The following is a 27,176-nucleotide window of genomic DNA, read 5'->3' as shown; positions in this document are numbered from 1 at the left end:
ATAAGGAATCTAAGCTTTCTTTGTAACAATGTACAAAATACTATATGGGGGTAATAATTGTTCAACTTCATTGACTTATAAATGAGTTAACACATATTACATATTTAGCTCTCATGGTATGCTGATGTACCACAAATATGAACTTAGTTGAGAAGTCTGCTTCTTACAAATGTGTCTCTGTATTATATATTTGATATTTTTGTTATTGTCTCTACCCTCATTCATTCTATTGGGTACAGATATTCAAGGGTGGAGGCTCTCTAATCTCTTTTCTAGCATGAAGAAGAAGTCTTGGGCACATTCTCAAACTTCAGCAGAAAAGTCTAAAAGGAAATGACCTTCTTGCCATGAACACCACTGGTTGAGTTCTAATTCTGTTTCAATTTATCCACCAGAGAGATCTAGGTTCTGGTGCTTACCACGGGTCACTGAATGGGAAGCAAACCTTTAAAATCTAAACGTGTCATTTCCTAAGAATCCACCTGACCAAATGTATCAGCCATTAAGGAAGGAGTGGTTTTCTTCTTAACCCTGCTCAGTCCAGGTCCTTCAGAAATGTTCAACAGTCTCTGCCAACAAGATTTGATCCAATGCTAGCCTAGCTCCCTGCCATTTTTATGTTCTACCTAAGGAGAAACAAATCATTAAGAAGAAATAAACAGATATGAGAGTGAACTCTTCTACTAAGAGGAATTAAGCTGGTAAATAGTATATGAGCATAGTGTTAGAGTCTTTATCAGAATGTAGTAGTGAGTTCTACCAATATATGTTTGAATGCAGTTAATGACAGCAAATGATACATGCTAAGCAAGAAGTGGAGAAATTTGAGAAAAAAGAAAATTCAGAGTGAAATATGAGCTGACCTTTTAGAATATGCTCAGACATAAATTTTAAATTACTCCTTGCAAACTGGGCATGATATGATCTGTTTTCAAATATCTTGGAAGTTCTGAAATTGGTAGTGAAATGTAGAGGTTTATTCTACTTCTAAATTAATTCTTTGAGTATCCTATTAAAATCATTGTCCTGTTCATAGTAAAATTTTATTTTCTATTATCTGTATGTTTAAATCTAAAACTAGGTTCAAATTATATAGGTTATTTAAAATGAGACAACTCATTCTTTTCAAAGTACTTTTTCCAAGCACACGATGTGAAAAGACCAATTTATTATACTTGAAAAAAAATTGGTGGTTTACCATAATATTGAAAGCCATTGCTTTAAAACATAAATACATAATTTATGTGTTGTGGCTCACTGATTAAGGGAATAATTGGCCATATGGACAATAATAAAATATAGACAGATTTGAAATGTTCTGGTCCATGCTCATTCAAGTTCAGGTTTTAGAAATAAAGTTCGAATTATCTGAAACTAGAATTCTAGGTTTCTTTGCTCACCTCCTTGTCATCCATAGGTGGAGTTGTGAGGTTGGATTTTAAGATAAACACACCTCCAGACCACCAGCATTTTCGTAAATAGACTTGCAAAAGGCCAAGAGATTTCTAGAGTGTTTGCATCTCCATGGCGATGTGCATAAACAAATACAAAAAAACGAGTCCCTGGATGTGTGATTAACAGAGCCTGGGCAGCCCCTCTCTGATATTTCAAAAGTTTCCTTGTGACATTCATGAGGGTTCTTCAAGGGGAGGGGAGGATAGGAGAGTGCCTAAAGGACTTTGGTGCAGGAAAAAGGCACTGAGAACTTGCCCTCTTTCTTTAATATTGTGAAGAAAAAAATGAGGTACTTATTTTATACCTAATAAATATTTCGGATCCATTTACGCATAATTAGTGCAGTTACCTCGCTTTTGTAAACTCACAAGGTGAAGGAATGGGAAGGGAAACTGCATTCTAGGTGCTGAGCCTGTCGCTAGCACATCGCTGGAAAACCCCTCTGTCCTCACAACAGATTAACTACCCTCTGTGCATACTATATTTTTGTTCAGCTTTTCCTATTCTGAGTCTGGACTGAAGCAGTCGTTATCTGCTGGCGGTGCCTGGGTGATTTTCAAGCCGAGCACTACCCACCCAAGTAGCTGTGATACCAGCTTTCACTGAAGCCTTATTACTCTTAAAAGAGCAATTTGGTTGGCTGCACGGCTATTAGGATCACACAGGCAGCCTGAAAGCTGTCAGTACAACTGCTTCTCATCTTTTTTTTTCACACGGTCCTGACATCTCTTCTCTTTTTCTGCTGGACACACATTCCTGTTTTTATCATTTTCAATCAAGTGCACGCAGGACGCTGAGGAATATTCCCACTGAAAGCAAAGTGGAGAGCAGGAATGATTTTACAGCTCTTAAAGTGGAAACAGTGCTGACTGCGGGCTGAGGGGAAGGAGCTGGAGCCGTGAGAAATGTAGCTTGGCTCAGGGCTACATCAGGGAGCTGCTCCTTCAGCTGCTAAAGATGGCAAAACACCACCTACCTCTGGCTTCTCAATGATCAATGCTACCTTCAGAACCGGGAGGGAAGAGGATGTGAGAAATTTTATAAAATTCACTTGTGGAAATGTTATCATCCGAGAAAGTGGACAAAATTACTAGACTCGAACTTCTCTTCGTTTTGATGTTATTCTTCTCTGGACCAACTCTAGGCAAGCTGACCAGGACCCCCTGGAAGGGCAAACCTTGGAAGGGGGGTAAGTAATAAAAGTTTCCTGTAAAAGATCTGAATGGAGCAAGGGGAGCCAAAGGCAACTTAAGAACAGCTAAGGGGAAGGGAGCTGTCTGTTTGAAATCAGGATTTTATTTCAGGAAAAGCGATCTGTGTGGTAGGTGGCTGAGAGGAAGAGTTTGTCTCTCTCACTGATATAAATACGTGTTTGCAATTTGGGGGATGCTGGGCTTGCTGTGCATTGTAGTGATTGTTTCCAGCAGGGAGACTCTGGAGCCAGATGCATGCTGTTTAAGTGCAAAGAGATGTTTGCTCTCCTTAGGAAGCTGTATTTAAAAAAAAATGAAATAGATTTTGAATATTCTTGATTCTCGGCTGATTTCGTGTAATGATCAGATTGTTGTTTGGAGAAACAGTGCTAAATCTGGGGCTGAGTCTATCCCAGTTGATGTGTTAATAAAGATAAATCATGTTAACTTTAGTAATAGAGGTATCTGCTGAATGAGGTGGGGAAAAGGCTTGCAGTACTTTGGAGCTTGGTAATGCATTTTCTTTGGCTGTTGAAAAATTTGAGCTGTGGCTTTCTGAGACTTCCAGCCTGCCAATTTTCAAAGTTCAGTCGGTTCTGCTTCACCCAATGACATTTGTTTATATAAACACAAGTTAGCAAGGTATGTGTTCCGTGGATGCAGCAAACTAAAAATGATTCTGCAGAAATATCCCGGGAGAGTGTGTTCATTGTAGGGAAAATTGTGATGGAAGATTCCTGAAACTATTGCTGTGCATATCTTACCTCTAGAAATGTTTCCTAAACCTGTGTCCTCCACCCTCCACACACACATATACACCTTTGCTTTGATGTCATGTGATGATTGCAGGTTCAAGAGAACAGGGACATTGACCTGATAATTTGATAATTTATCACCATATCATAGCAGGATTTTCAAAATACCCAAGCCCCCTTCAGTTTGATCTTTGCCTTTATCCTTTTGTTGTTTTCCAGACATTACAAATCTGCCTGTATACCTTCCATGGAGAAGTTCCAGCAGGCACTTAGACTGCTGGTGCACATCCACCCAAGGAATGCTGGGCCAAATCATCTTGGGCCTTGTAAATTATATCACCACATTACTGTATTGCTTGGTGTTATCAATGGATTTTTCACTTGCTCGCTGCCAGCTTGTTATTTATGTTAGCCCGCATGGCAGCTTTAGGTGGCTTGGGATCAAAAGATGTATGGTGGTATTGACTCCAGGAGATGTCAGGGGAGTTAACTTATATTTCTTATGTACAGTTTTCAATGACAGTCAGTAGTTATAGCATGTCAAAGTTTAATTTCCTGTGTTAAACTTCAGCACTGGATGCAGACCTCTGGAAACCCGGCGAGCATGCTAAAGAGCTGCAAGTAGTTAGAAGAGTGTTAACCTAGTCAAAATGCTTGTGCGCGTTCCCAGGCGTTTATCCATTCCACACAGCTTCAGCTACAGATGCCTGAGATCTCATTTGTAAATCAGGTCTGGAATGTTCCATCTTTGAACATGTCACTACGTTTTTCTTTTTTTCTTTTTTTTTTCTCATTTTCTTTTTCTGATGTTCTGTAACTAGCTCAGCTAGAAATATGCTAGCGAGGCTGTATGGTGATGATGTGACTCAGTCAAGTTCAGGAATAGGCAATCATAGCAACGTATTCTATTCCTTGTTAAAGGCAAGTTGCTAGAAAACTTTCAATGTGTCGACTGTGCTTTGAAATAATTTCCTTTTCAATGCTTCTGTTTATCAGTGTATATGTAATGCATAAATTGGTTGCAGAGATTCGGGGCTTCAGCAAATGCAAGCTTGCCTTGATATGCATATGTACATGTTGTAAATATTTATTTATTCATGAGCTTGGCTATTGATGGTGGTGTGTTATCTTTCAGTGGGTTGTAAAATCCTTACATTTTTCCCCTTGGCATATTATGAAGTCTTTAAAAGCATATTTTGAAGAGGTGGTTTTTTTTTTTAATATTGTTTCACTTTCAAGGAAGTAGGGGTCTTTAACTTTTAACATATCTGGCACAGGTATTATATGTATGGTACAGACAGGAATGGAATAAATCTTTTTAAACATCTTTTTTGTAATGGAGGTTCTTTGGTTCTTTGGTTTGCTTTCTGTCACCCCATCTTAGCACACCTTTATAAACAAAACCTTGAAAACTGGTATACTATTCCTAAAAGTCCTGAACAAAATACTACTAGACAAATAAGAGTTTTCCTCAGGAGTGATGGCCCGCCCACCCCCTTTCTTTACCCTCCCATCACCCCTGTGTTTATCTTAATCTGACTGAGCAGCTGTCAAACTCCATATGGCAACCTGCCCACGCTGACAATTTCCATTTTTGTTGTATTAATAGGAACGATGGTTCTGAAGGAAGAGGTTATTGGTGCAGAGAGGACTGGTACCATCACAGACCAGTGTGTAGTTGTGGCCTGCAGAGGATAGTGCAGTGCAGACAGAACACACCATTCATAACAGACTGGATATCTGAGAACTGACTTGCACAACACTGCGATGGGAAATTGCTGAATTTTTTTTTTCAGTTTTCAGCTTATCAATGAGTGTGACTTTCAAATGTAGGTTAGTAGGCCAGTAGGGTTTCCCCGAGGCATATGCTTTTCTATTTAATCACATTATATGGATTCCTTAAGGGAATGGAGAGTGTCCCATCTGATTAGTTCAGAGCGTAACAGAACTGATCATAAGAGTTTGTATTCACTATATACTCATTGGAAATCCTAACAACATAGCTGACATCATGTTCATTAAAATTAAAGAACCCAATTATTTTACATTCAATTATCCTCACTGAGAAGAAACACTAGAAGATAGACATAGCTCTGCAGAGACCCTTCAACTACACACTTCCAATACATACAACAAAGTGCATCAAATATGCACAGATAGGAAACTCTGTATTTACCTTAGTGACAACTAAACATAAAGCTAAGTTTAATTTGTGTCTGTCACTAAAGTGAAGATTGTTTGATATAAAACACAGTCATTTTAAATGTAGAAATTAAGACCCTTGATATTAAACATGAGAGTCAAACTTCTAGCATTGGGTGCTGAATGAAGAACGAGGAATCAGAAAAGTTACTGATGGATCTCAGTGGGGCGGGGCTACCCCTGGCTCTGCTTATGTACCCTCTCATAAAAACACTTGCCTTGATCCTTCGTAAACCTCCTGGAAACATCTGTTGGTTTCCTACAACCTCCCAGTGAAGATTCGGGCGCAAACACTGGGAGATAGAATATGAGTTATCAAAAGTTGATGATTCAGAAGATTCTCTTTCAGCCCTGCCCCACAGCATACCACACCACACACACACAGCACCTTGCTTCCTTTTATAATATTACAGCAACCGGCTGTCCATGTCTATCTTTGCTAAACAAAGGAGACTTCCCAGGCAGTTATCTTGTCCCTTTGTAAATGACTAGAATGTGTTATGAGCACACACAATGCCATTGAGTTATTTTAGTTCCTAGTGCATTGAAGCATGGACACAGGATATTCAGAAAGCACCATTATCGGCATGGTCCCATCTAATATACTGTCAATTAAAACAGAATTCATTGCAATTTATTGAAGTGTTTTGGACCTTAAAATGTATAATAATTTTTTTTGTAAACTACTTTAAAACTATTTCATATCAGCAAACACGTTTTCTGTCACTACAAAAGTCTTATACCAATATAGGAACTAATAAAACATTTATTTTATGAAGTAACTCATAGAGCATAGTATATCATGCGAATTTTAGGATTGAGAAAATATATATTCTCTAGTAGAAATTACATGTTTTGAACTTAAGTTATGACTTGATTATTATTAAGAACACTGATCAAAGAATATATTTCCTAGTAAAATTTGAACGATTGGGGGCTCAAGCAATGATTCAGTGATGAAGAACACTTGTTGTTCTTGCAGAGAACTTGGGTTTGATTCTCAAAATCCACATGATAGCTCACAATGGTATGCAACTCCAGTTTTAAAGAATCTAACAACCTCTTCTGACCTCTGCAGGCACCAGGTGTATACATACATGTACATACACCAGATATGCACACAGTGATTATGTATATATATTATATAGATATACACATTATACATAGTATAATATATAATATATAATGTAAGTCAGGAGTGACATGTTGAAAACTATTTTTAGATTTGTTTTTATTTTATGTGTATGAATGGTTTACACACACATACACACACACACACACACACACATATAAAAGTTTTTAAATAGTTTCAACATGACACTGGCGATTTGCGTTTGAATTACCTGAAGACTTTCTTATTGGGCTTCTGCGGCTTCACTAGTACTAGGCTCCAGACCAAACTTGTGAAGTTCATCCTGAAGTCAACTGAAGCTTATATGAATCAAATGTGATTACTTAAGAAAGCAATCTCTTAGTTGCTAAAAAATTTTTACTATAATTAAGAAGCCAAGTTCCTTGAAGAGAGAGGTATTTGTGAGAAGGGGGGGGGGCATAAAATACTAGAAAGACCTGTATATTTCCAAATACCAAAGCATCTTTAGTGCTTGAGTTGTCCTGACATTTGGAAGTTGTTTTTCAGTCAATGTTTGCTGAGTCCTTAAGACCACTTTCATCCAGGAGCACTGCTTAAGGAGACCAAATATCCAAAGTCCTTATCTGGAACCTGACAGGTGGTGTTCAGTTTTGCCAAAGGAAATGGTGTTTCTTTGAAGGACACGTTGGTTTGGAAAATGGCTGGTGCACTAACTTGCTTTAGCCGTGATAATGAGAAGCTATTACATTGTGAGATATTTAGACCCTAGGAACTCATATTTCATTTTCTTGAATATATTCAACTAGATTAAATGTTTCTATTAATATATCTCCAGCCGAGTAATTAATATATTAAAATCCAAAAAAGGATAGAGTTGGACAATTTCAAGAAGGAAAGTAGAAATACTCAAATCATATTTTTCATCAGTGTCTCTTTCATAGAACATCAAATACCTCAATTTAGAATAAAAATTTCAGTGCCACCATTGAATTGGTCCTTCAAATTGCTCATCTTCTTGATGATGCATGTTGCTGAGCACATTACCTTAGATGATGCTTTGCCATTTCATATTAAATGTATACTGGTTTTAAAAGATAGAAACGGTTACAGTTTGTGATTTGATAGGTCTCAATGTCTCTTTACTGGATTACTATTATAATTCCCATTGAAGGAAAAATGGCCTGAGAAATAGTTTATATTGCTAAATTAGAGTGTGGGGGGGTTGCCAACTATTTTCTTTCTGTGGAAGTCATGGTTGTTAGGTATCAGTTCAATATGAAATTAGAATGAGTAATACTTTTAAAGGATGAGATTACGTGACTGGCCATGGACGCATGGATTACTGTAATGTACTTTCAGTTATTTTTGAATTATCAGGCCTACTGGCATTTACATATAATAGGCTCAACAAAATGAAGCCTACTATACATTTCAGAGTTCATTTTTTAATGGAGGGTTTGGGGGTTGAAGTGAGTGGTATAGTGTTCATTTCATTATTATGTAGTCCAGCAGGAAAATGTGATCATTAAGCTATGACGTTTAGCTGGATGATTCTAGCTTGAGTTCAAGCACTGTACAAACTACCCAATTAATAATCCAGTGTTCTTACATGGAGAAAATAATTTTCTGGTTTTTTTCATAGCAATTATTTTCAAAAATACAATGATTTTATTTTCTAGTGAGGGTAAAAATATAAATTCATGAAATGTCCCAATTTATGAAGAGTTCACAGCAAAAAAGGAAAAGATATATCCTATATAAGCTCAGTGCAGTTCCTTTTTTTTTTTTAAATCAATGTCAAAAGCTCTGTCATGAAAGAAGACACCAGCCTGAAATAAAGACCAATACTGTGTTCTGGAGACAGGGACACAGTGCTAAATCCCTAATGTAATAGTTACCAGCTAATAAAAGTCATAAATGAAGTGTCTTCCAGAATTCACACAAGCAAGAGGACTTTTCCTGGCCAGGCAGTGCAGCCTGTGTTGATTTAATAGAGTGTTTTGCCCATGTTTTCGGAGGTCATGAACTGTATAGAGATGCGTGTGGGGATGTTAAGGATAAGAGTCATCAAATGTTATGAGTTAAACTTGATGTTTTATTGGATGGAGATGCTTAAATGACCATTTCTTTCTGTTTATGGTCTGTCAGTCATCGTGAAGGTAACTTGTACATCCAAAGTTGAAAAATGCACCTAAGGGTATACCTTCAACCATGAGCTGCACCCCATGGACGTGTGTGGTCTAGTAGAATACTTAATCCTAGGAATCCACTCATTCAAAAAGTACTTATCAAGTACTCCCAAGATAAAAATCTAAGTGACCAGAGAATATAACCATATATGTAGCATTTTAAAAAAGGTCTTGTACCTGTGTGACAAATTTAATCTCTAATACCATGTTTCCTAAAAACTTCCCATTGAAAACAGTTTAGTTACCTTGGGATGGCTGTGTTGTACAAATTATCTCAAGTGCACTGATACTTCAAAATAATTTACACAAATTTTTAAAGATTTTTTTAATAATTCTATAAGACATTGGCATGCATGTCAGTACACATACATATAGTTTTTAGATCAGTAATGAATGCTTCTATAAACATCTAGTATATAATTAATCCATATTTATACTGTGGCACTGAACTATTTACATGTGCAAATTAGTTTCAATTACTAGTTACAAAATATATGTAGAAGGGATTTTATAGTGTTAAGAACATATAATAAAGGCTCAGATATAGCTATCCTAAAAAAAAAAAACCCAAGAATTCTTTGAATCATATTTAAATTATTGGATAGTATTTGAGATTTACAGTTTTAATTTTCAATGCCTATGGGTATATATTCATATATATCAGTATAATTTCATGAATCTGTTTGAAGACTCTTATGTAAATTGGTTGGTCTAAGAGTTAAATATGTTATGAGTGGCAGCAGACTCTTTTTCAAAGGAAAATTATAACTAATAATTTTAAGATGATGAGTTAAAGCTATTAGAAGTCACTGTTACTTGTAACTTGCATGGTCTTTCCCTTACTGCATGGGACCAGCGATAATCACCAATTCAGGTGGTGTAGCAGGAGGATGCATTTTTTATATGCTCTTTTTTTTTTTTGCTTAAATTTGTGTCATTTTTTTTAATCTGTGCAGTCTTGTATTCTGTTTCCTAATAATACGTCATAGTTAAACTAACATTACAACATGGTCAGTCATGCTTGCCAAACTAACTTGTTCTTGTTGTCAAAGATAAGAAGTATTGCCTCTCTACCTATATTTCAACCATTTGTTATCAGTGAAATCTGAGATCAGCTTCTTCAACTTGTGTGATTCTCAAAATTTTCATAGAACTGCATGTGGGCAAAATAATGTATATGTAAAATACTTTTTTCCATAAAATTGTTTGCTGTAAGTACACAAAACAAACACATGCATCTAGAAAACTAAAACCGGAGGCTCAGGGTGTTTATGCCCAGGTCACTGGACATAAACTGAATATGGTGCCACATATCACTGGGAAAGGGAGAGAGGGAGATTAGAAACCCCAAATCATTCCCAGTAATGAATACAGAGTTTGAGGCTAGCCTGGGTTAAATGAGTGAAACTCTGCCACAAAATGTGGGAAAATGTAATAGTTATTTGTTCAATTTACTGAACATTCTTGTTTGTGCTAATGCTTCATATGAGTAATAGAATTTACTCCTATGCCTATATACTAGGATTGCATTTTAATTGCTTTATAGCTTGAATAGTCTAAATTGAAATTTTATTCTCCTTCATTTGAATTCATCAATATATATTTTAGGCTCACCAAATGTGTTAAAAATTTTGCTGCTTTTTCTTGTGTTTTTTTTTAAGTCCAATTTTCAATGAATAAATAAAAAAACATTATATTTGAAAATGCAGCTGTGATCTATTGCTCCAATAAACCAAAGAATTATATCATACATTGTTTAAAATAAAGACAACTACCTACATAAGTAGAATACTGTTTGGAGAGAATTGACCAGATAAGAAAAACACAACAACTGAGTTTTTAAAAAATTCAAAGAGAGGCTTAGGCATCTTAGAGATTATAATTTCCATGTAATATATATAAAATTGGAGCATGCACGAGGGCAGAACTGGAATTGAATGAGCCAGGTCCAATCCCAGATGGCAAGGAAAGCTTTCATGCTGTTCCATGTGGAAACTGATTTTTAGATTTCCACGTGGTACGTTACGAGTTCAAATTAATTTTAAACTTTTATTTTTTTTCATATGTATCTCTATGACTCCTAGTATAAGCTTCCTTGTCTGTTCTGTTGCCAATGATTCTAAAATAGGCACCAAACAGCTTCTTTTTTTTCTCCCTCTGAGTTAAATACACAGAGAACAGCACTCAACTGTGCATTTTGAATCCTGCTCAATAAAAGTTTTAAGAGATAAGAAGCATTTTTTTTTCTATTTCTGGGTCACTATCTGTCCGAATAATACATAAACATGGAGAAATAGTGGAAATTTTGTGTTCAAAAACGATCACCTCATATCTTCAACATTCAGCTATTATCACAGAGGAGAACCTCACAGCACAATAAATGTTCAATTTCTTTGTGACATGTTTTCCCCCCCCAACCTGAATTCTACCTAAAAGAATAATATGGAAGCTGAGACTTAGGTACTCATGGAAATATTTTGAGGTGTCAACAGCAAGTCATTAAAGTGTTTGTGTATGCATGTGTGTGTGTTCAATTCTCTAGCTTCACAAATGAAATGGATGTATCAATAATGCCTTGTCTTTAATACATGTGACTTTTTCAGTCAATGTCAGCTAATGATGTTAGTTAAATGAACAACAGAACTCACCATGTCTATCTTCTCACAGCAGCAGACTTTATTGAATAACAGAAAATTCACAATATTTAGCAACTCAAATGACAGCAATTTGTCATATGAACCCACTTACATGGCTGAAGTAAATGCGTATTCTTTTATTCTTTCTTAATTATTGAAATTAATACTCATAACACAATTCAGTAAGTACATCTGTGTATCTTGGCACATTCATGTGGATTACAGAATTGTACAGGTGAAAGAGACTATAGCAAATTTCAGAGGTAGGCTGAGAGATAGTTTATATTGATGACATAAGAAACCAGGCCAGATGTCTGAGAGCAAAGAACTGAGAGTGAGGCCATTCCAGCTGTGAGCTGAAAGGTTGTTGAAGAAGTGTCCAAGGCCTAAAAGTGGTGGGTCCAAGTCCATGTTCAGGTGGGTGACCACAGAGATGTAAGTAAGCCTTGTCAGTGATTGGATAAAATTCCAGGGACCCTCATGCAGTTCTCTGTTTATTGATGCTGACACCCACTAGGTATCATCTGATAGGTTGCTATGAGACCAAACTATTGCAATGTTAGGTGACTATTGCTTTATGGGACCCAAGGATATATATATCTTTTCCTTGGGATATAGATATATATCTTTTCCTTGGGATAGTGTGTCTAATAGTTCATGGGCCTTGTTTCCCTGAGATAAATAGAATATACTCATGTGATCCTATAATCTCAAGTTACCTTGATAAAATTTGTAGAGTACCTTATTAATAGAAAATTTTACTTTAAAATGCATTGACACACTTAGTAAATTAGGTTGACTTTCAAATGTCATAGTTACTGGGTCTGTGGCAGTATTTACTAGCAGGAAATTACACAGGGATTTTTTTGTCCCCTCTAACTAACTTGCAAGTGTTTTCATCTTCTAACATATCTGATAGTGTGTTTGTTATGAGTTAATAATTCAAGATTGAAGCTTTATGTAATTTACATACTATATATTCAAAATATCTCCAAAGATCCAATGTCTATAGACATTTTCAGGATTTTTTACAAAAACAGTAATCTTTGAATGGATAAAACAAAATTTGTTTAACATTCTCAATTAAGATCCATCTACCATTGATGGATATTGTGGGACACACCTTTCTTTTTTTTTTTTTTTTTTTTTTTTCACCTGTAAATTTTTCCAAATATTTACTGGGGAAAAGATGGTACCGGTACTGTATACTCTTACTGAAAATAGTTTTGTTTTGTTTTTAAAAATTGCTAATAGTGTGACCAGCATAAGCTGCCAACAACATTACAAGTTCCTTAAGCATAATTTTTTTTTAATATATTTTTATTACATATTTTCCTCAATTATATTTTCCAATACTATCCCAAAAGTCCCCCATAGCGCCCCCCACTTCCCTACCCACCCATTCCCATTCTTTTGGCCCTGGCATTCCCCTATATTGGGGCATATAAAGTTTGCAAGTCCAATGGGCCTCTCTTTCCATTGATGGCCGACTAGGCCATCTTTCGATACATATGCAGCTAGAGACAAGAGCTCCAGGGTTCTGGTTAGTACATCATGTTGTTCCAACAATAGGGTTGCAGATCCCTTTAGCTCCTTGGGTACTTTCTCTAGCTTCTCCATTGGGAGCCCTGTGATACATCCAATAGCTGACTGTGAACATCCACTCCTGTGTTTGCTAGGCCCCGGCATCGTCTCACAAGAGACAGCTATATTTGGGTCCTTTCAGCAAAATCTTGCTAGTGTATGCAATGGTGTCAGCGTTTAGAAGCTGATTATGGGACGGATCCCTGGATACAGCAGTCTCTAAATGGTCCATCCTTTCATCACAGCTACGAACTTTGTCTCTGTAACTCCTTCCCTGGGTGTTTTGTTCCCAATTCTAAGAAGGTGCACAGTGTCCACACTTTGGTCTTCATTCTTCTTGAGTTTCATGCGTTTATCAAATTGTATCTTATATCTTGGGTATCCTAAGTTTTGGGCTAATATCCACTTATCAATGAATACATATTGTGTGAGTTCTTTTGTGATTGTGTTACTTCACTCAAGATGATGCCCTCCAGGTCCATCCATTTGGCTAGGAATTTCATAAATTCATTCTTTTTAACAGCTGAGTAGTACTCCATTGTGTAAATGTACCATAATTTCTGTATCCATTCCTCTGTTGAGGGACATCTGGGTTCTTTCCAGCTTCTGGCTATTATAAATAGGGCTGCTATGAACATAGTGGAGCATGTGTCCTTTTTACCGGTTGGGACATCTTCTGGATATATGCCCAGGAGAGGTATTGCTGGATCCTCCGGTAGTACTATGTCCAATTTTCTGAGAAACCGCCAGACTGATTTCCAGAGTGGTTGTACAAGCTTGCAATCCCACCAACAATGGAGGAGTGTTCCTCTTTCTCCACATCCTCGCCAGCATCTGCTGTCACCTGAATTTTTGATCTTAGCCATTCTGACTGGTGTGAGGTGGAATCTCAGGGTTGTTTTGATTTGCATTTCCCTGATGATTAAGGATGTTGAACATTTTTTCAGGTGCTTCTCTGCCATTCGGTATTCCTCAGGTGAGAATTCTTTGTTCAGTTCTGAGCCCCATTTTTTAATGGGGTTATTTGACTTTCTGGAGTCCACCTTCTTGAGTTCTTTATATATATTGGATATTAGTCCCTTATCTGATTTAGGATAGGTGAAGATCCTTTCCCAATCTGTTGGTGGTTTTTTTGTCTTATTGATGGTGTCTTTAGCCTTGCAGAAGCTTTGTAGTTTAATGAGGTCCCACTTGTCAATTCTCGATCTTACAGCACAAGCCATTACTGTTCTATTCAGGAATTTTTCCCCTGTGCCCATATCTTCAAGGCTTTTCCCCACTTTCTCCTCTATAAGTTTCAGTGTCTCTGGTTTTATGTGAAGTTCCTTGATCCACTTAGACTTGACCTTAGTACAAGGAGATAGGAATGGATCGATTCGCATTCTTCTACATGTTAACAACCAGTTGTGCCAGCACCATTTGTTGAAAATGCTGTCTTTCTTCCACTGGATGTTTTTAGCTCCCTTGTCGAAGACCAAGTGACCATAGGTGTGTGGGTTCATTTCTGGGTCTTCAATTCTATTCCATTGGTCTATTTGTCTGTCACTATACCAGTACCATGCAGTTTTTATCACAATTGCTCTGTAGTAGAGCTTTAGGTCCTGCATGGTGATTCCACCAGAGGTTCTTTTATCCTTGAGAAGAGTTTTTGCTATCCTAGGTTTTTTGTTATTCCAGATGAATTTGCAGATTGCACTTTCTAATTCGTTGAAGAATTGATTTGGAATTTTGATGGGGATTGCATTGAATCTGTAGATTGCTTTTGGCAAGATAGCCATTTTTACAATGTTGATCCTGCCAATCCATGAGCATGGGAGATCTTTCCATCTTCTGAGATCTTCTATAATTTCTTTCTTCAGAGACTTGAAGTTTTTATTATACAGATCTTTCACTTCCTTAGTTAGAGTCACGCCAAGATATTTTATATTATTTGTGACTATTGAGAAGGGTGTTGTTTCCCTAATTTCTTTCTCAGCCTGTTTATTCTTTGTGTAGAGAAAGGCCATTGATTTGTTTGAGTTAATTTTATAGCCAGCTACTTCACCGAAGCTGTTTATCAGGCTTAGGAGTTCTCTGGTGGAATTTTTAGGGTCACTTATATATACTATCATATCATCTGCAAAAAGTGATATTTTGACTTCATCTTTTCCAATTTGTATCCCTTTGATCTCCTTTTGTTGTCGAATTGCTCTGGCTAGGACTTCAAGTACAATGTTGAATAGGTATGGAGAAAGTGGACAGCCTTGTCTAGTCCCTGATTTTAGAGGGATTGCTTCAAGCTTCTGACCATTTACTTTGATGTTGGCTACTGGTTTGCTGTAGATTGCTTTTATCATGTTTAGGTATGGGCCTTGAATTCCTGATCTTTCCAAGACTTTTATCATGAATGGGTGTTGGATCTTGTCAAATGCTTTTTCTGCATCTAACGAGATGACCATGTGGTTTTTGTCTTTGAGTTTGTTTATATACTGGATTACGTTGATGGATTTCCGTATATTGAACCATCCCTGCATCCCTGGGATGAAACCTACTTGGTCAGGATGGATGATTGTTTTGATGTGTTCTTGGATTCGGTTAGCAAGAACTTTATTGAGGATTTTTGCATCAATATTCATAAGGGATATTGGTCTGAAGTTTTCTATCTTTGTTGGGTCTTTTTGTGGTTTAGGTATCAGACACACCTTTCATCCCAGCACTCTGTGGGTATAAGCATGCAGCTCTCTGAGCTTTAGTTTTGCCTGGGCTACAAGTGCAAATTCCAGGACAGCACCGCTACATGGAGAAACCCTGTCTCAAACAACAACAAAAACAAAAAACAAAAAACAAACAAATCCAAACCAACTAAATGAAAAGATCTAATTACCAAACATATTGGCATTTAAAGTGGTCTGGTTGTGTCGGAGAAGAAAAATAACTATAATAAATATAACGTATTTATTATTTGCTTTGAAATTAGCTTATGAATTTATGATAAGTGAAGTGTATTGACTATCAGAATATTACAAACAGATCAGGTATCTTCAACATGAAGTGTTGTTAAGTAAATTAATGCACTCTCTCATGCAATATTTAATATCACACAACCCTTAAAATGCTCTGACACTTATATATTCATTTGTAAGATTTAGAATATTACAATAGCTCCCTCTTATTAATATCAATTATTTTTGTCAAAGGATAAAAAGAGAGAGGTGAAGTTGACAGGCCTTGCATTAGAATATAGTCTGAATTTAGATATGGATGCTTTTCTAGATATGGAAATGATTAAATGCACTAAATCACTAATGATTTAAGGAAGGAAAGCCTGATGTGCAATTATCCTACAATAATTTCCTTGAGTTTATTTCTAAGATAATTTAAGATGACTTTCTAAATGCATGGGAGAAGCAGGTAGCAGGCTGTGCACAAGTATTTTCTAATAACACTCTTAAAATAGAAGGCTTAGAATTATGTTTTTCTAATTGTTATGGTTGATAGGTCATGTAGAATTCATGAAAAAGCAAGTGATAAGTATCAATAATTCACAATTATTACAATAATATAAATGTTAAATGTATAGCATGTAGTATATATTTGACAATCATAGTATTTGGCATAATATTTTGACTCCTTATCTCTCTCTTGTTTTATATTGTGTATGATGGTTTTAATATCTTTGTCCAAAAATCTGAATGTTCACTTGAAAACATTTTAGAATAATTATCTCAAAAGTATGCCCATTTTTAATGTTTTTGCTTGATAAGGCCAACGGGCATTGAATTGAGGAATATGTTTACATTTAAGCCATTATTATATTTGAATGGTTTGTTAGTTGGCTTCCCCCCCCCCTTATCAAGTACCCAAGAAAGACCATTTAAGTGAGATTTAAGTGAGAAAGGATTTTGACTCCTGGTCCCAGCCCCTAGTTAGTTTGCTACATGGAATTGACTTTAGATAATCCAGAGCATCGTGAGTTAATGAGGTGAAAGATACCTATGCCTAGTAAAAGCCTGAAAGAAACAAAATTCCCAAAGAGAGACATCTGGAGACTAGTCTACTCAGTTGTCAATCTGTCAATTAAAGAATCCAAAACTGTCACCACATGCTTACCACCCAACCACCTCCTGAAAATTCTAGCTCTAGATACTGTACGAGTGACCAAACCTGTGACCCAAGAGGATTCAGGATCCATTTGCTCTCCATACCTCTACTAACACATAATGTACTTTTCATGATAAAAAGAATTACTTTTATATAAAACTCGATACTAACGATACCTTGTTTTTAAACTATTAACTTAAATTTTATATTAGTTTACTTATATTTATATGTGTGTATTCTTAAACCATATAGCTTGTTGTTCACGATATTTTCAATTTCACTATGTAAAGAACATTTTCTTTTCAGTTATCTCACAGAAACACATAATCCAAATCAGAATGATGGAAAATTAATGCTAGTTAGGAGTTTGGTCAGCCATGTCAGTTTCAGTATTATTAAATTAAAATTTTGATTTCCTGACTTTATTAATCAAAATTAAGTAAAATTCATTCTTCTATCAAAAGTAAACTGTGATCTTTAAAGTTCACCATGTTATAATTTAGTCTACACAAATATAAACATTTTAGTTTAAAATTGAGTTGTTTAATATCATTGACACCAGTTGTCATTACTATAATTTAATTTAAGCAGGTAATATGTGAATGTCAATAAGTTTAGACTGATTAACACTGTGGACATATTCTTAATATACATATATATACACACACACATATATATATATACATATATACACACATATCATATATACATTATATAATTAAAATTATAATGTAAATTAAAATTTTACATATATATATTTCATAGTCACCATCTTTTGGAAAATTATAAGAAAGAACTCACAGATAATGATGAAATCTTAAAATTTTGGCAAGTGGTTTAAATAAAATACTGCAATATAGTTCATTACCTGGATAAGGGAACAGGAATGGCCACATATAGAAAAAGGCATAGTATGGCTAATGTTTCAAAGAAAATGAAAAGGATTTTTTTAACTTGCTTACCTTGGCCAAAAGACGAGTAATGAAAAAAGGAGAAAGTACATAGGTGGAAAGGATGTCTTCCTGTATTTATTGGTGCCCAAAGAATTCCCAGATTTTATCAATATAATAACAAAAATCTTAGTGTGGATGATTCATAGATAACCATGCAACAAAGTCACTGACAGTGATATTTATCATCACTAAAGATTTGAGATAACATAATCTTTATTATGAGGGAAATTATTTCTATGTTCCCATCCAACCCTCAGGTTCTATTGGCATATAAAAAGAAATAAAAGTCTTGTGAATATTTTATTAACTAATATGAAGATGTAACCAGAAATATTAGCTGTGGTAACTTAATTACTTGATAATGCTTCCTCATTACATATTAATAAAGATTTGCTAATTTTTTGAGAATACTTTCAAAATTTGTGTATTTGTTATCTACTATAAAATGTATCATTTGGCTTAATGTACTATGTCACTAATTGTCATATATCCCCAACCTTGTAATGAATGACAAGACACCAATATCCATAAGAAATGACTAAGCATTTGCTTTGCCACAATGCTAGACTAGTTAAATTCCAAAAAAAAAAAAAAAAAAAAGAACTACGAAGATCAGAGGAAGTCAGCTAAACTGCCCAATCCAGACACAGAAAGTGTACACATGTCATGATTCATTTTCTCCAACCCTGACCATGATTCACAGTATGGAATGAAGGAGCCAGTGGGATACACATGTGCTCTATGATGGATACAGGGCCAAGAGACTTCTCACAGGGAGCACAGCCAATTTCATTGCCTCTGTGACCTGTGAGTGGAACAATGCAGAATAAAATCGCAAGGCTGACATAGCTATCCTGGGACACACGTAACACTTGGGTGCTGGCTTGGCATGCCCAGTGCTTGTAAAAGCATTACCCTTCTTGTTTTTGGAGGGGCGTGGGTAATAGTGGTGGTGAGGCATGGTGAGCTAGGCATTCAACCCAGGATTCCACCATGCTAAGCAAGAGTTCTCTCCACTCCCAGCCACTCTTTTGAAATGGTTTAATTAAAAACTAATAAGAAAGAAAGAAAGCCAACAAGATACATGTTTCTCTCATTTGTCAAATCTGGGTAAAGAATATCTGGTAAATCTCTGTGCTCTTCTTGGACCTTTCTATAAGTTAGAAATTATAAAAAATTTTTTTTTGAAAATGTTAGTTTTGAAAATGTCCCTCGGACTAGAACAGGCCAAGAAAGCTAAAAAATTAATAATAATAATAATAATACATTAAGTAATCTAAAAACAGAAATCACAGTGCATACTTTTTCTAAAATTAAGAATCTAGAGACATCTCTGCCATTAAGAAAGCACTCCCTGGAGTCCCTAGATTCTGCATTCTACTATGGAAAGATATTAGGTTTAAAAAATATTACATGGTTGTTTTCTGTTCTGGATCCTTGGTGATCCCTTGCAAGGAATTATGCCTATTATACATTGTAGTCCCAAAGTCAATTCAATCAATTCAATGGTTAATAGAAATTTGAAAGTAAGTTCCTAATTTGGAGAGAGCTTGGTAGTTTAAAGTGTTTTCTGCTTCTGGAGAGGACCATAGTTTGTTTTTCAGCATTCAAGCCACATGCTTACAACTGCCTATAGTTCTAGCTCCACGAGATCCACTGTTCTATTTTGACACTTGCAGGCACTAGCTTGCACATAAGACATGACGACACACACACACACACACACACACACAGGCAGAAAGAAAAGAAACATATGTGCTAATATTTTATATATATAAATATATATAATACATATTTATATATATAAATATGTATAAATATATATACATATACATACACACATGCATACATATATACACACATATATATATACACAAACATATATACATATAAATATACATATATTATTACAAATAAAATAAATATATAAGGAAAATTAATTTCTTCAGGTTAGACAATGTTCCAAAATTGGAGAAAGAACAGAACATTCTACTTAGATATCACATCAAAGTCCCTTTGGCTTGTTCTTTCAATGGTAGTGGTGAATTTTTTTTAAGACAACTTGAATCTTAATCTTACTTGTGACCCCATAGGAGACATTGAAAGGGGGAAAGTAGCAAATAGTCTGGCTGTCGTGGAAAAACACAACAACATGCCTCTACATTTGATCGGAAAACTGGACTATGACATCAGTAGTTCTAAATCAAGAACTCTATTAACATTTTCTTATGTACACATCTGGGTTTAAGGTCATGTCTGAAACTGGCTAACAACAATACATTATATATGAGAGCTAACAGTCTGAACTGAAAGGGCAATACAAAGTAGTAACCAGTTATTAGTACATAGGATTAAAAAGGCATACAGCTTCTGGCTATTATAAATAGGGCTGCTATGAACATAGTGGAACATGTGTCCTTTTTACCGGTTGGGACATCTTCTGGATATATGCCCAGGAGAGGTATTGCTGGATCCTCCGGTAGTACTATGTCCAATTTTCTGAGGAACCGCCAGATGTCCCTCAACAGAGGAATGGATACAGAAATTATGGTACATTTACACAATGGAGTACTACTCAGCTATTAAAAAGAATGAATTTATGAAATTCCTAGCCAAATGGATGGACCTGGAGGGCATCATCTTGAGTGAAGTAACACAATCACAAAAGAACTCACACAATATGTATTCACTGATAAGTGGATATTAGCCCAAAACTTAGGATACCCAAGATTTAAGATACAATTTGCTAAACGCATGAAACTCAAGAAGAATGAAGACCAAAGTGTGGACACTGTGCACCTTCTTAGAATTGGGAACAAAACACCCAGGGAAGGAGTTACAGAGACAAAGTTCGTAGCTGTGATGAAAGGATGGACCATTTAGAGACTGCCGTATCCAGGGATCCATCCCATAATCAACTTCTAAACGCTGACACCATTGCATACACTAGCAAGATTTTGCTGAAAGGACCCAAATATAACTGTCTCTTGTGAGACGATGCTGGGGCCTAGCAAACACAGGAGTGGATGTTCACAGTCAGCTATTGGATGTATCACAGGGCTCCCAATGGAGAAGCTAGAGAAAGTACCCAAGGAGCTAAAGGGATCTGCAACCCTATTGTTGGAACAACATGATGTACTAACCAGAACCCCGGAGCTCTTGTCTCTAGCTGCATATGTATCGAAAGATGGCCTAGTCAGCCATCAATGGAAAGAGAGGCCCATTGGACTCACAAACTTTATATGCCCCAATATAGGGGAATGCCAGGGCCAAAAGAATGGGAATGGGTGGGTAGGGAAGTGGGGGGCGCTATGGGGGACTTTTGGGATAGCATTGGAAACGTAATTGAGGAAAATATGTAATAAAAATATTAAAAAAATAAATAAATAAAATATAAATAAATAAATAAATAAATAAATAAATAAATAAATAAAAAAAGGCATACAATATAAAGCACAGTTATACATACTGGGAGTAGAACACAGGTATGTTCAATTGATTCCATGGGTACATAAATTTCATAGGAAATCAAAGGTGGTAGAAAGAATAGAAGGCATTTCCTACTGTTAGGGGTCAGGGCTTCATTGTGATTTCCCTAAAATATCTTATTTTGTAGCATTAAATAATAATTTCCTAATCATGTTGAACACACATGCATGTGTTTTGGGGCATTCAGACATACCTTTTTTCTCTACCTGCAATGTTTCTTTAAAATCTCTCAATACTTAGATGTATAACAGAAAGTGCTAAACATATTTTCTCCACTCTACTGTAACAGAAACACATTTTTGATATAATATATAATGTTAGCATTTCAAAAGCTAAATAGATCCTCTATCTTAAGCCATTTGTAAAAATAGAAAATAGAAAACCTCTTTAGTACTAATTTGGAGGAAGAGAGCAGGCTCTGAATTTCAACAACCTGTCCACATAGAAATTCTATTTTAGATGTCTAGATCTCATCAATTTATTCTGATATTACATATAAATGAAAATACCAAATGTCCTTTGCTTTGTCAGTGAAAAAGTAGTTTATGCTTAACAAATGGCCCAGTGATGTCTATTTGGAAGCTTCATGACATATTAAAGCAGTTGATGAGGCACAATTTGTTGTGGGGCTGCATCTGATTGATGGTTTACTATCTACCACGGCTTCATCTGTGGTGGTGTTCTTATAATAAATGTTCGTCGCTCGACAGTGCTAAATGCGCTCTATCTAAATCATTCTTTACTTATAACAAGTTTCAGTCTATATGAATCAGATGTTGTTTATAGTTGGTTTCAGTGGTATTTATCATTCTGAAGCCTTTCTCCCACTTCAAGTGGAATAACTAAGATAGAGATTTCAGGAATAAGCAGTTTAAATCATGGGTGGTCATGTACAGAGAATTTAGCAGTGAGGTAAATATTACCAAGTTATATAGAATAATAATGATGAAATGGTGTTTCTTAACATTTTCCTCCTTCTAAATGTAAAAAAGGTTCTACTTCGTATGTGTTCAGAGCAAGAAGTCATTAAAGCAATAGATAACCTGGAAACTACTTACCATTCAAGAAAATTCACAAGGGACACTTTATTCACAGAAACTAGGAGTAGCTTTTCTTCACCCAGTGACTCTAGTCACTCATACTTACAAGTTGCCTCTTGAAGGAAAGTTTCTATTTCATATATATATATATATATATATATATATATCCTCTCCACTTCTGTTCAGTCAAACTTTGATCCCATTCCGTTTTCTTTCTTTATGACTTTCACCTGTTTGACTCTTAGTTCCTCTGTCATTCTCAATTCTATGCTGCTTGATTTCAACCTCTTGATTTGACCTTCTCAGACCTTGGTCGATGTTTAGTTATAGCTGGCACCCCTGCAGCATGTATCAAAGTCCCCTCTAAAATCTAACTGCACAGAAAATAGGCACAGAAAATATGTGTGCTCAGTCAAAATCAAATATAATTTTATAAACAAGTAGAATATTTATTGTTATATATATATATTAATTACAAATGAACATATGATCATCATATATGCATACATACAATATATGTCACATAAATTGATCACCTGGATCAAAATATTTGAGACTGTTCTTATAGTGACAACATTTCTTTTTTTAACTAAGAAATCCACTTCTAATTTGACTGGCAAGCCTAAATGTGATTTTTGCCCTTCATGCATGACGAATTTTACTTTGATTGTTTTTTGTTTGTTTGTTTTTTATCCTATGCTAAAGCCATTACATATGAGCACTCCTAGTTGCATGAAGGTAAAAGCCCATTTTAATCCTGCATGTATAATTTTCTTTATGATATCTTAAAAATATAATCATGAGACTTGTTAGTTTTTATCAAAATATGTAACTGTATGTGTCTGGTTATTTTGCACAAGAGTGTCTTTAAATAAACAACATGAATTCATCAAAAATTCTCCTCATTTGTTCGCTGCATATACCAAAAAGAGGATAAAACATAACCCGATGTGCCCAGTGTGTTTGATTTTATAATTTCAGTTTGTCTGGCTTCTCCATTTGTTCTCTGTTGTATTTCTCTCTAGAACAGAAGTTGCAAAGGTTACAAAATGTGTTTCAGGGAATTAGGGATATACTTCAGTGTTATAGAACATTTGAGGCCCTGAGTTTTTTGTTTGTTTGTTTTGTTTTTTTTCCAAAATGTATGGTTTGCCTACATGCATGTATGTGATCCACATCTGTGTTGGTGTCTGTGGAGGCCAGAAGAGTGCATATGTGTGTTCCTCTTAATAACTCTCTACTTCATTAGGAATATTGAACACAAACAACAATTCTGGATACTTGAATCACTTCAGATTCCTTCTGTAGTATACTCAATGACCTAGCTTGCTGCCCTCAAGAACTAAGTACAAATGCAACCATATCAAAATTATAATCACCTAGAAACAATAGAAAGCACATGATTTTATATCTGTAATTACATATATAGATGTCATATATGCAACTTTCATTCAGTTATATGATAGAGAAAATAAATAGAAAAACTAATCTGTCCATATTTTGATTCACTATACTTAAATAGAATGCTGTCATAGAAGAGTTAAAAATGAGTCACGGTGGACACAAGGAATTTTGTTATACACTCAACTTTCTCATCTGAATCATTCTCTTTGTCCAGAGGCATCTTGTGAAAAGCATTTAATTTAACCTTTCATGAAATTTTCCCTTGAAGAATATCATGATAGTATATGTAATTTAGCATGCATATATGATTTAGTTTATGAGAGATATATTTTCAGTATTTATTTAAGTTAAATTAAATACTTAGTTAAATATTTTATAGATATTTTTATGGAGATATAGTTGTGTTAAAATTATTTTAAGCCACCCCTCTTTCACATTAGAGATGAATAAGCTTTCTAAATTCACCATACACATCATATTTATTTTTTTGTTGCTTAGCAGAGCAGAAAAATTCAGAATTCTTTCTTAGTTTTTCCATTTTTAAAGTGCATAATGTAGACATTTAACATATAGCAAGAACACACTTAATTTTTAAAATCTATAAATAAGTCTTTCATTCCCCAATAATAATCATGTTTCCCTAATCAATGTTGCTATGTCTGCAACTATCTTTCAGCAGGGCAGTGGAGGTGGGTCGGTGGGTGGGTGAGTACCCTCTCAGGGACAGGGGGAGGAGAATAGGATGAAAAACTTGGAGACGGAGGACCAGAAAGTAGACAACATTAGGATTGTAAATAAATAAAATAATTTAATTTCAAAAAAAATTAGAATGGATTCTCCAGTAAAAATGTTTACCTCTCTATATATATATTCAAAAACATTTAAAATATATTTCTATTGAAACAATATGCAAATATTTTTAGACTATTTTATACTTGAAGATTCATAAAACATACTAAATCACACTAGGAAAAAGTAAAATTATGTGCAATTTATCAGTAGAGCAATTACATTTACTTTGCTTAAACAATTGGAGGAACTTTATTTTGTATATGCAACACTTAAATATTATAATTATTGCATTTTGTTAAAATTCTCCAGAACTATTATTTGGCCCCACCATTTGTTACTTATTAGGATATTGGAAAAAACAACAAAATTATAAAGGGAAAATAGCATTATAATGTGATCTGCCAAATGTACAAAATAAGGTCAAGTGATTACTTTTTAGTACATAGTAGATTGGATTTGAGTTTTTAATATATACATAGTGGTCCCGGGCAGTGGTGGCGCCTGCCATTAATTCCAGAACTTGGGAGGCAGAGGCAGGCAGATTTCTGAGTTCAAGGCTAGCTGGTCTACAGAGTGAGTTCCAGAACAGCCAGAGCTATACAGAGAAACCCTGTCTCGAAAAACCCCAAAACAAACAAGCAAAAAAAAAATGTTCATAGTGAAAAATAAATCACATTTAACTTCATTACATTCCCCAATAGAAATCTTTTGTCATTGAGGTAATAGTATTTTTAAGAAACACAAAAGTTAAAATAAATAATCCTAACCTATAGAACATTTTGGTTTTCCTAACTCTAGATGTCATTTTGATTTTCTTTCTATTTTTGAGATTTTTTTTGTTGGATATTTTCTTTATTTACATTGTAAATGTTATTCCCTTTCCAGGTCCCCCGAAACTCCCATTCCATCCTTCCTCCCTCTGCTCCTATGAGGGTGCTTCTTCCTCCACCCACCCTCTCTCATCTCCCCACCCTGGCATTCCCCTCACTGGGGCACATAGCCTTCACATGACCAAGGGCCTCTCTTCCTATTGATACCCAACAAGGCATTTATTCTTAAAGCCTCTGTGTTTGTTAAACCTCAGCACAGCCACATATTTGCATGGAGGATGAGGTCCTGTATCGTCCCCATTTTCGTCTCCTTTTGCTTGCTTGTAGTCAGATCTCAGCATCTTTCCATAACCCTGCAATGAGACATTTAAGTCTTAACTCTATCTCCAAGGCCTTCCATAATATGTTTCCTCTTCAGATATTCATATTTCAGTTAGTATTAAAGCAACTTGACAAACTAACCAAAAATGTTAATTTCTAATTAATAAATGTAACAAAGTTCACCTCATCAGAACGTAACGACTGTATGTTGTTAAATTAGGAGAAGATGAGAAGAAACATAAGGAACTTTTAGAAAATCTCTAGACAAGCTGATCATAATAAAACTCCTGATAGGTTATTAATAGAAATCCTTAAACTATTTTTTATTCTCCTTAAATCTATAATGTGCTTGAAATCCAACTGTACTGGCAGATATCTAAGTCTAATTCTGCATTTAATGTGTTACTCTTATCAAACATTCTTAGATTTGTCAATATATTTTATTCTAATTTCCTCAACTACTGACATATTAAATGTCCTGTAGAATCATCTAAGCATTGTACTGCTATCAGGGTTTTTATTCCTCTGTCCAGGCTGTGATGTGCCTAAAATAACATTTTTGATATAAAATAAGCACTAATTGCTAATGCATTGGACTATTTTGACTCTGCTACATATCTATTTAGGCAATGGATTAGATGTAAATGCTATACTTCACAAATGTTTGCTAATGTGTTTAATTTTCCCCATACGATATAAAGGTTGGGAGGCACATTCTGCTATTAGCTATGAGCCAGGAGGCATGCACTATTTGTAGATACATCGAATGTTTTGAAAGTATCTGGGGAAAATAGGGACTGACCTGAGAATGCATATTTCACTTTGAAGAACTCTGAATTTATGTTAAGATACTTATGCTCTGTGGGTAAAATTTCTTCTTTCCTACAGAGTTCCTGTTAGTTTCCCTCTTGTGGAAACTTGATAAATGGCAGTTTGTATTAAGGTTCTTTTAGGAGAAATAAGGGTGTATGATACCTGCTAGGTACAGTGTTACATTAAAGACTAATTTGATTTAGATTTATTTACTCTTCTTTTGGGAGTCATAATAATTATTAAGTCATAATGTCTGATATGAACAGTTACTAATGCATGAAACCTGAAACTGTGTGTTTTCATACATATATTACTGCATCCATATCTAAAAGGCCAACACACATCTT

General features: G+C 35.3%; 1 protein-coding gene across 11 annotated transcripts in view; it reads left to right on the top strand.

Moving 5' to 3' along the window:
• Robo2 (roundabout guidance receptor 2) overlaps window positions 1-27,176 on the top strand; it is a 1,540,028-nt gene that overhangs the window by 344,018 nt on the left and 1,168,834 nt on the right. For 4 of the 11 annotated variants that reach the window (XM_085832479.1, XM_029470224.2, XM_029470223.2 and 1 more), the window contains exon 1: window positions 1,224-2,644. The exons of 1 other annotated variant lie outside the window; for it this stretch is intronic. In XM_085832479.1, coding sequence (XP_085688605.1) covers window positions 2,515-2,644 — 130 coding nt within the window. In that variant the 5' untranslated portion in view covers window positions 1,224-2,514. Of the gene's footprint in view, window positions 1-1,223; window positions 2,645-27,176 lie in introns of those variants that run through there. 6 more of the 11 variants (XM_085832483.1, XM_085832485.1, XM_029470227.2 and 3 more) reach the window with 2 other exon arrangements.

This window comes from Mus caroli, unplaced genomic scaffold (assembly GCF_978045245.1).
Source record: "Mus caroli unplaced genomic scaffold, Mus_caroli_1 scaffold_17, whole genome shotgun sequence".
Classification (NCBI taxonomy): domain Eukaryota; kingdom Metazoa; phylum Chordata; class Mammalia; order Rodentia; family Muridae; genus Mus; species Mus caroli.
Note: the sequence above shows the minus strand (reverse complement) of the source record. Positions and strands in the feature narration are given on the sequence as shown.